General features: G+C 40.7%; 1 protein-coding gene across 1 annotated transcript; it reads right to left on the bottom strand.

The window, feature by feature from the left end:
• Positions 1 to 19: 19 nt before the first annotated feature.
• LOC121513004 (myelin-associated glycoprotein-like) lies at positions 20 to 9,701 on the bottom strand. Its single transcript, XM_041792463.1, has 9 exons — positions 9,215 to 9,701; positions 8,832 to 9,128; positions 6,820 to 7,077; positions 6,475 to 6,735; positions 4,181 to 4,447; positions 3,802 to 4,098; positions 3,628 to 3,718; positions 3,328 to 3,397; positions 20 to 1,140 (listed from the first exon to the last, which is right to left on the bottom strand). Exons 1-9 carry the CDS (start codon positions 9,552 to 9,554, stop codon positions 841 to 843), a joined length of 2,181 nt encoding a protein of 726 aa, XP_041648397.1. The 5' UTR covers positions 9,555 to 9,701; the 3' UTR covers positions 20 to 840.
• Positions 9,702 to 11,297: the final 1,596 nt, after the last annotated feature.

Genomic DNA, 11,297 nt, shown 5'->3' with positions numbered 1-11,297 from the left:
GGCAGATAAATGTGGCATAATTTCTCTTTGAAAGTGAATCCAAACATTCAAAGTCTATAGGGATTAATTAATGGTTAATCCATTGAATGCAGATAGGCTCTGATATATTTGTCTTTAGCTACAGATCTACTATATGCATTGCAAATACATTTTATGGGGTGTTCGTTTAGTTTTGTTAGTCTCACTTTTTCTCAGTAAAGATGAAGGATTAACAAAAATCAGATCATTAAAAGCTGAGAGCTAACACCGTGTCCTAACAGCATTTGAGCATCAGATATTGTGTCACATGATGTTTGCTGTCCACACTGGATCTGACCTATAAATTTAGATGCTTCTTGGAAAAAAATATGTTATCTAGCACTTTATTTTCAAAGTGGAGAACATACCTGTGACGATTTGTATTGACAGGCATTTGACAGCCAAACAGTTTTGCCTTCGTGTTGACACAAGCCAGCTGCATTTTAAACATGCAGATAAATAGTATTAACGCACAACAGTATCCACTTTGAGGAAATAAAAGAAAATCAAGTAAATATTCCTGACAGACCTTCTGATATCTTCACCCATCTTGGCTTGAGCAACAGAGGGAGAAATGGGAATGGGGCGATGGGGGAAACGTCACTGCTTGATTTTGTAGTTGACGCTTGCCCTTATCCCACCCAGTTAGGACACGGTGTAAATGTGTGGCACCAGTCTTTTTAAATAAAGTTGCCTGCAGTGTAGTAGCTACCCCCATTGATGCAGACTCAAGGTTTTTTTCTCAGCTTTGCTACCTGCTGAAAACCAAAGCAAGACATGGTAAGTCCTACAGCTCTCTGTAGCCCAGAATCTTGTTTTTCATTAATCTATTTCACTGGCATGTTCTATGAGACCCTCGGTATCGTTCTCTTGTCCCGAAACACCATCTGTTACTGTCTGATCCGACTTTGCATCTCCTTCATTGTTTTCTTCGATGCGCGGGCGAATCTCTGCATAATCAGTCTTGTAGAACAAATCTCCTTCTCCAAGCTGATCTTCTGAGTTTGCCTGGAGTTTGTCAAAGTCCAGATCAGCATTGAGAAGAGGGTTCTCCTTCACCACTCCTTCTTCCTCCATCATAGCATTATTGACATAAATTACATCCACTTGTAAAGAGTTGTTCTGCAAGAAAACAAAGACCGACTTTAGTAATGGAGAGACTATTTTTTTCCATCAGTAGGAGAGGAAGATCGCATTAACATCAGTGAAAATTCAGTTTTTACTGTGTTATCAGACATCTATTCCAGGATTACAAAACACAATCAGGATCCTAAGGACATGCACTAATGGAGATGCCAGAAGCAAAGGGGTGCACATGAATGAGAACCCAAGCAGGTTGGGGTTCAGGGCCCTGCTCAAGGGCACTTTAACAGTGAACTGGCACTTCTCTATCAGCCAGACCAACTTCTGTTCTTTGGTCTATACTGGGACTTGAAACCATGACTCTCCAGTTTCCACCTTAGAGACTGAGCTACTGCTGTCCTCAGAACATCCTTCCATGCATTTCCTGGATGGTTCACAGAGGCAGCAGTCAAAGCGAGGCAGTTCAAATATCTCTACTTAATCTAGTCAGCTCCTTCTTTGGGATCCTATGAGCATTCTGAAGTTCCAAGGCCAGCTAAGGTAAATAACTTCTGAGGAAATCTGGATTTCTTCTTTGTAAGAGAGGTATTCTATTTAGATTGTGGAAAAAACTTTATCAGAACATTTTTCTGGAGAGGAGTGGTGGCTTTACTCAAAGCTTCTCCTACTGTCTGGGCTCCTTCACCAATCTCTAAGACTCAGTACATCTACAATCTAAAGATTCTGGTTGCTACCTAAGCTCTTGACCTTTGGTGAATCTTTGAACAAAGAATGTCAGGAAAATTGAAGGATTTACCTCTAGGGTCTAATCTCTTCATTGCAACAAGTTGCAACAACCCCTGCAATTCTACTGAGGCGCCACCAACCTGTCTGCCAATCTAAATCTCTAGTTTCTTTATTTGGTTGGCCTGTTGAGGTCAGGTGTCAGGGCTTTGTAGGCCAGTCACTCTGGACAGCTCTTACAGCACTCGGCATCACAGAGAAAAGGCAGAGAAAAGCCATTACCAACATCACAGACACTGCTGAAATAGCATCTAGATAGCTCTGGTTAAAGAGAACTGACATGTGGGTGGCGACTAGGGCACAGACTGGGGTCTGATCAGCCCTGGCCGAGTGTCAAGAGAGTTTATGATGTGCAAAAGACCTTAAAACACCTGATGACTCTTGGTAACGTCACTGATAATGTGTCCCAGGTTTGCATCTCAAGGATGTATTCCTAAAGACAATTCATGAACAAGACCATGAGATAATTAAACTACAAGTGGGCAGTAACTGACTCCCCACACAGAGGCAGTTTCAAGTTTACAAATGGTTCAGACTTGGAGGTTCTGTGCCTCAGCAAAACTACTTTTAACTTTCCTCTAAAAGACCCAATGCCTGCTGGAAGTCACATATTAATAATGCTAAAAGACCACCAACACACTTGTTTCCTCTCGCTACATCTTGTAATCCTATTTGGGGAAAATCCCAAACAGCATAGGGGACATGCACAACAATAAGGTAAGTGTTTGACTTTTTTATACCAGGATGATGGACCCAGCTTTCACTTTGGCTTTTCAGGGACTAAATGATACATAATACATGGACCTGCCAGAGGAAATAAATGTAGGCCTTCTCCAGGTCCATCAAAATGGTTAACCCCTGACACCCTTGGTGACCCTTCTTGGCCCACTGCTCCACGGACAGGACAAAGTGTGAATTGTTCCTCTTGTATCAGAGTTTCCACTACTGGTTGAAGCCTTATTTTCAGGACCTCCGAGTAACTTTTCCCAGGGTCTAAGTGGTTGCCCACATAGTTAGAGCACACCCTCTGATGCCCTTTTTAAAAGTGGAACAAAGGCCTGTCCTTCCATCAGCACTGTAGCACAGCCAAAACTACCCAAAAATGACTTCCTCTCTCCAACTGGGGAAGTTTTTGACGATTTTGTCAACCTCTGCCTAAAATACTGTATTTGTTACTGTTTCCCATAATACATTTTCAACTGTTAATTGAAATCAATCTTGGAGATGTGCTTCATCTGATCTCGTTACCCTACAAGCACGAGGGCCCCCATCATGAACTGTAGTTCCTAAGAGTATACATCCTTTTACTTGCAGATTTAACAGCAAATGTAGTCAAATTTAGAGCCTTCCAAACTTGACTGAAACATGTGAGCATCCCCTTTCTGATGCTAGCATATGGTGTTGCTCACATATACATGTAGTTTTGCAATGATAAACACTTACCTCATTATTGCTCATCAAGTTTGAAGTTTCCACAAATCCCTTCCCTGACAAAAATCCGTCTTTCCTTTTCCTGCAACCAACAAAAAATATTGGTGATATAAACAGCCACTGGTTCACATGTGTCTGATTTCATTTTCCTGTTTAGAAGTTTTAGGGTAACCATGGTTGCCCTCTGAAATTTACACCTAGCATGTCCATGATCACCATTCAAGTCAAACCTCTGTGGTATAAAACAGCATGTTAACAGTACTGTATGCAGCATGGACTGCTTTTGTCTCAGCTGTTTTTTATGTCCCTCACCTGACCAAGAATAGCACCAATGGGACACAAAACAGCAGCATTCCCAGTGCTCCTGCAGCAGAGCCGATCAAAAGAGAGAAAGTATGGAGGCCTGTAAAGTACCCCAAAACATGAGTCAGTAACACCAGAGAGATAAATCCTTTTACAGAAAAAACTGTCAAACAACAGACTTACCCAGCTCCATTTCGCTGGAGGACACGTTGAATGCAAACCTATCAGAGCCCAGAGAATTGCTGCTGAGGCAGATGAGGGACGGCAACTCTTTGCGTACATTGTACAGTGTGATGAGACTGGACACCCCCTGGTCCCCCCGGGAAGTTTCTCTGATTGGGATGTCAGCAGAGTGATTAATAGGCACCCCTGCTAATTCCCAAACCACAGACGGCGTGGGGTTCCCCTGGCTGTCGCATGTACATCGAATCTGAGACAAAACTTTGACGCAGCGAGAAGAGGGCAGGATCTCTGCAGCAACTGTGACAGAAGACAAAAAACGATGTAACTTGTCTGGAAAAAGAAAAGATTACAGTCAATAAAGAAGTGAAATGAAACTCACATGTGACATCGATGTTGGCATGCTCTGAGTTTCCAGCTCCGTGTTCATTGCGAGCTTCACAGTAGTACCGATTCTCTGTGAGTTTGGTCACATTAAAGATGAAATCTTGGTCTGAGCCCACCAGCTCTTTCCTTCTCCCAGACACTTTAAACCAGGTGAAGTTCAGCACTGCTGGATTTGCAGTGCTTGTGCAGTTTAAAGTTACAGGGCTGCCGTCCAGCACTGGACCAGATGGATCCACTGAAACTGAGGTGTTCTTAGGAGGATCTGGAAAAGAAATTGTTACTCTGGCACTTAATGGGATTGCCTTTGTGTTGGGAACAGATTTTTTGACTTGGAACCGATTTTTGGTTCATTCATTGTTTTGGCTTATCTGGGTTGTTGGACCTTGCAGATTTTATAACCCTAGTTGCTGCCACTTTGCCCCATTTTGATTGCCTTCATATGTGAAGGATTTCACATCTTTTCCATGATGGATAGAATAAAAAAAAAACCTGATATTTGTCGGGCTTTTCTCATTTAATTCAATGTTAACTTTTAACTTCTACAATTCTTATTGGACCTCAACACTTGTTAAGTCCCTGAATCAAAGGTCAGGACTGAACTTTAAAGCTTACTGAGTACAAAACCTGATTTCATAAAAGAGACTTTGTGTTAAATATGAATAAAAACAATACAGTGATTTGCAAATAATTTCAAACTATATTCAACTGAATAGAACACAAAGACAAAATATTTTATATTTAAACTGACAAACTACGTTTTTGTTTTTGTTTTTTTTTTTTAAATACACAGATATTCTGACAGGGGAAAGGCTCAAAACCAACACTGAATGGCCATGACCTTTGAACCCTACAGTGGCTCTGCATTACAAACTGGCATCACTTTGTGCTACAATGGTTTTCTTAAGCTCAGTAGCACCTAAGAAAACCATCAGCAGTTAACCCAGTATGTCGTACGTCTATCATGCCAAGCAAAAGCCATTTATCAACAACATCCAGAAGCACCGCCAACCTCTCTGGGCCCAGAGAGCTCATCTGAGATGGACTGTCCTAAAGTGGAAAAGTCTGCTGTGGTCTGACGAGTCCACATTTCAAATTATTTTTGGAAAGAGTGGTTGTCAAGTCCTCTGGACTAAAGACAAAAAGGACCATCCAGATTGTTATCAACACAAAGTTTAAAATCCAGCATCTGTGATGGTGTAGGGATGTATTAGTGCCCGTGCCATGGGTAACTTGCACATCTGTAAAGGCACCATTATTACTGAGAGGTTGTTAAAGTTTAGGAGCAGCACGTGCTTCTATCCAGATGATTTCTTTAAAAGATGTTCCTGCATATTTCCTGTGTATGCCAAGCCACATTCTGCAGGAGTTACAACAGCATGGCTTTACAACAGTCCAGACTTTTCTCATATTGAAAATGTGTGGCACATTATGAAGAAAACAATACAACAATGGAAACCAAGAATGACTGAGCAACCTCAGATGTACATTAATTACATTACGCAAAGAGAATTCCACTTTCAAAATATTATCAATTAGTCTTCAGGCACTTAGACAGTGTTGTTAGAAGAAATGTGATGCAACTTTTTGGGAAACTGTGGCAGGTATTAAATTCAGAAAGTGTATATTTGAAAAATATACCAGTTTGAACATTTAATGTTGGTCTTTCTGCTCTATTCAATCAAAAATATGTTGAGAAAAGATTTGCACATCATTTTGTTTAAAATTAGATATTTAAGTGTTGGTATTTATGGCCTTGCTACTAAATTTAGTTAATCAAACAGTTTCCTTTTGGGGTTTAAGGTTCAGTAATCCACATCATGCCTTTCCAACAAACTTTACATAACACTTTCTTCTTTACTAGGGGTGAACAAGCTATGGATCTACTGTTTAGAAAATGAGTGTTCCTCATTGGTAGTTGTTTAAGGAATATGAATTTCGGGTTGCCTCATCAGTAAATCAAACCAGCCTGAGGTTGAAAACAATGTCTTCATGAAGACAAACCAAACAAAACATGCACACATGTCAGAACACTGGAACACATGTGGACACAACAGAGCTCAGTCATGATGAACCACTGACATAGAAAAGGATTTAGGGGTTGTCACGCCATATGACAATGGGCTACTGTCCCGCATTCAGACACCCAAGGGTTGCCTGTGACAAAGTTTTGGCGTCAGATTGTTTGGATGGCCACAGTGGGGACATATTCAGCATGGAAAAACACTAGAAACACACAGTTGTGTTGTGTAATCAGTGTAACAATGTCTTGACTGTGTAAAATGAACTTACACTGGATGTCCAGCTGTATTTCTGCTGACGTTTCCTCTCCAAGCTCATTTCTGGCTGTACAGCGGTAGCTGCCACTATGGCTTGTGTCAGCACCATGTATAACCAAGGTCGATCCATGCTCTTTATCCTCCTCATCGTCTTTGTGCCAGGTGTAGTTTGCCACAGCTGGGTTCGCACGGCTGCTACAGGACAGAGTAATAGATCTGCCCTCCAGTATTGGACCAGTAGGTTTGACGAGGATCATGGTTTCCTTTGGAGCAACTTCAGATAGAAACACAATTTTTGATTCAGTGCATGTTCCAACATATTATTTATCATTTATGTTTCTGATCATCTCTGACTTACACTGTACATCTATCTGAATGATGGATGAGTTCTGGGTTCCCACTTTGTTGCTGACTTTGCAGTAAAACTGACTATCGACTTCTGTGACTGTAGTTGTAAGCGTCTTCTTAGAGCCCACTGCTGTCACCTGATCCCCATCCACTCTGTACCAGGTGTAGCTGTCTGCAGCTGGGTTTGCACTCGTGTTACAAGTCAGAGTCGCTGAGCTGCCCTCTTTTACAGGACCAGAGAAACTGACCGAGGTGTTATCTGGAGGATCTAGAAGAAAGATTTGAAATTTCCATCTGTTAAAGCCAAGCAGTGACTTCTGGTATTTAAAACGCCAGTTTAGATGTGCGAAATACTTTCAGAATGTAATGCTTTTCTTAGAGAGACAGGACAGCGGATAGAGATGAATCTGGGTAAAGAGAGTGGGGAATGATATGGAAAAGGAGCCCCTTCAGAAACAATGACAAAGTTTTGGATGGTGAAGAACTCGGGCAACAGCTGTTGTATGCAGAGTCTCTCCCATCTCAGCTGGAGAAGTTTGCTCACTTAGTTTGTGAGGACGACCTGATCTAAGCTGATTACACGCGTGCCATATTCCTTCCATTTCTTGATGATGGATTTAACTGAACTCTGGGGGATGTTCAGGGCCTTGGAATTTTTTTTGTATCCCCCCACCTATATTTTCAATAACCTTTTCTTTGAGTTGCTTGGTGTGTTCTTTTGTTTTCATGGTGTAATGGTAGCCAGGAATACTGATTAACCAGAGACTGGATCTTCCAGACACAGGTATCTTTATACTACAATCACTTGAGGCACATTCAATGCACTCGGGTGATCCCCATTTCAAAAATCGTGAGACTATTAGCACAAGGGAGTAGGGGTGGGGTATGTATGCAGTCACTTATTTTACAGTATATATGTTTGTTAAATTAACATTACTTTGTGGAAATTTCGAACCATCCAAGGGGGGGAACACTTTTTATAGGAACTGTAATATGAGCAGAAAAGTTTTTCTTATCTTAAAAGATACAGCCATGGTCAGGAAACATTTAAGTAAGATGGTGGCAGTGTATCTTCACAGATTTATCAATTAAAAGGCATAAAAATGGGAGAGACAGAATCATTTGTGATTGGTGAGCCACCCACATGTCAGTGCTGGAAGTTTTTTTCACGGTTTTAGGTAATCTACCAATCCTTCCTTGATCATCATTCTTGTAAGGTTACTTCCTAGAATCCAGTGGCTACTAGATAAGCTGCAAAGACTATACGACAGATTAAACAAAGGTATACAAGATAGTCTTTAACATGTTAAGTAATGAGCTTTAGGGGTGCTGGAAGGTGGACTCGTGTATTTGGATGGAGGTAGGAAAGCAGTTTCATTGTTTCCAGTCTTTTGACTGAGCTCTGCCAAGCAAGAACCTGGCAGTTAGCAGAAACATGCCTCATAAATGTTAACTTACTCTCTGATATATCAACTGCAAAGATGAAAATGCACCATGCTGTGGGACAAGTGTTCTTTTGGCTTCAACGGCCCCTTTGCAGTCAATTGAACTTGAGTAAATCATAAAATATACTGTAAAAGGTGCATCAGACTCCTGATGTACAGAGGCTATTGCTCTTTACGTGGCAGCCCTGGGTTAGACTCCCAACCTTGTATCATCCCCAACACTCTTGTCCTTTCTTCTGGTATTATTCACTGTCCTGTACTCTAACTTAAGGCATGAAAAAATAAAATAAATAAAAAAAGACAAAGGAATAAACAGCTATAATGTGTGTAAAAGATGTGTAATTACTTTTGTTGCTTTCTACTAAAAATCAAGTGTAGATTTGTAAAGGTGAGTGACTTGTTTATTAATATACTTTAAGAAGGGATAGAGGTAAAACTATCTTCTTTGCAAAAGCAAACAAGGCTAAAGAAGAATAAACAATCACACCAAAAGAAGCATCATATTTTCTAATAGAAGGGTTCAGATGTAATACCGAACACAAGTACAACAAATCTGAATGCCCAAACAAAAACTTACAAAGAACGTTGAGGGTCAAACTTTGCTCGTACTGAAGGTCACTTTTGCCAGCTTGTCGGTTGTAGAGAACGATGCAGAAGATTTTTTGACCGTTTTGGTGGTAAGAAGCGGTGAAGTTGATGATGGAGGTTGCAACATTGCCTTCTATGTGCTCCTCAATGTCACCTAGATGTGGGGCCCATGTCAGGGTTGGCGGAAGAGCTAAACAGGGAGCTAAAGCCGAGCAGTTGAGCCTCACCTGACCCCCTTCTTCTACCTCCAGCCTGGGTGGAGTTATGGTAGGTTTGGGCATTAAATCTGAGGAATAAAAACAATAATAACAAGCTATGAGTGATGCAAAAGGATGCAGAACATCTATAAGAGCAGAGAGAAGTTAAACCTACCATGAGCAGTGATAAGGACACTTGTTTGGAAGTTGAATTTCAGATCATTGTCACACTGCAGCCTGAAGTAGTAGTTGTCATAATGGTTGGATGGCAAGTTGTTGAAGATGGTGGTGCAGTCTTTCTCACGCAGGATCCCCGTCAGGTTTCCCTGTAGGATGTTTAAGCCCGCATTGACTCCAGTGAGGCCTGAATCAAACACCTGCGTCCGACTCCAGCTGCCTCTCTTCCAGATGGCTCTACATGTGTCATCCAGGTACTGATCCCAAACTTGGGGCATGGTGAATGTGCAGGGGATCGTCACACAGGATCCACTAAGACCGTCCACTGCCTGAGGCATGAAGGCATCCCACTGCTGGCATAAGCTACCTGAAGTGAAAGGACAGAAACAAAACACATTTAGCTAAGGATAAAACACAGAAATATTCTAACAATTATATTCCATAAACTAGCAATATTTTATCAGGATACTGTATGGCTTGTAACTCATAAATCTTTTTTCATCTTCCTAATGATGGAAAAATCTGGAACTCTTTGCCTCTAAATGATGCAGAAAATCTTCTGCCAGTCACAGCAGATGGCTGTGAGGTTTTTGCCTAGTCAAAGGGGTTTATGATTGCAGCAGTTAAATACTCACTCATTGATGGGTTAATGCTCTGTCTCAGTAGGATACTTAAGAGTGCAGTCAGGACTCTAAATGTACACAGTAATATGTGGGGCTGTCAAACAATCAAAATCTCATGCTTGCTGAATTTTGATAGGTGATTGTGATAAATCACAGCAATAATGGTATGTTTAACATATTGCTATTTGCATTTCAAAGCATTTTTAAAGTCATGCCGACAACACGAAGCAATTGACCCATCGCTAAGCCCCACCCACTAATACCACAAACCAATCACATTTCATACATGCAAAGCACTCAGACACCCAGCTCAGAGACCCCCATAGAAAAGCATTAGTAGTTTCGTTGAAACTCAAATAGTTATAACTTGGTCAAATGTGTGCATGGGGTAAAAGCACAACATAATACAAAGAAACCTGAGAGATGAAGTGCATTTTATCCCGTTCCGTAAAGCTCATGTAAAAACAGCAAAGTTTCTCCATTGGATTAGCTGTGTTGCACACTCCACAGGCAGCTTCTCTACACAGTCTTCCTTATCAGGCGTTTATTCTGTATTTTGTACTGCCTTTAGCTGTTTTACTTCCTGTTAGGTATTCATTTTGGAAGAAAATAAAGCTGATTAGCTTAACCGTGAAAAAAGCATGTGCTATGGATTGAAAAGATGAATGATAATAGCTAAAGGGAACAGTAAAGTGTGAAATGTCTGATTTTATTTTTGACTTGTCTACTGAGGTGTCTCAGTGGTGTTCTTATGTTCCTTTACTATGAGAGCACTGATACACTACAGTGACTAACAACAAGCTGCTGCCCTGCGACAAGGTGTTAAGAAAATTTCCAATATTGCTGATATTCCTTCATAGATGTTCTGTTAAGCTAATTCAAGGTCCCAGGTCACAATGTACAGTCAGGAGTGGAGACTTTATGTGTCTCTCCTCTTCTCCTGGGTTGATATTCTAAACTCACATTCTTGAGTTAGATAAAATGCTGTTTGTTCCTATAGTCAAGGATTGTGTCCAGTACATCAGAGTCTGTAGAATCATATTTTGAGTTATGATCAAGGTTAAGGTTGACCAAAAGGCATAAGAGGATGAACTACTTTGGGCTCCGTTAGAAATCTGGCTTCAACCTCACACTGCGTTGATGTCACTGTTTCTCCTTGGCCAAGACTAGTAAACAGCTCAACTTAAGTCATCTCGTTTCTCGTGTCTTTCTCTCACCTCAGTTTTGGAGTATTCATGAAATATTTCTTTATCACAAGGCACACAATTTGTTGCACTTAATATACGGTAAAGACTTTAATGTGTAAATAACCAAATTAACGATAAAATCTACAAAGAAATTAATTTCATATTTAAAAAAAACTATTTTTAAATAACTATAAGTGAATATGAACATTTGAACTACATTTAACAAGCACTGGTGTTGCACATCTTACCTTGTAGTAGAAAACATATGAGG

Source organism: Cheilinus undulatus, linkage group 8, assembly GCF_018320785.1.
Source record: "Cheilinus undulatus linkage group 8, ASM1832078v1, whole genome shotgun sequence".
Taxonomy (NCBI): Eukaryota; Metazoa; Chordata; class Actinopteri; order Labriformes; family Labridae; genus Cheilinus; species Cheilinus undulatus.
This window is presented reverse-complemented; position numbering and strand designations above follow the sequence as displayed.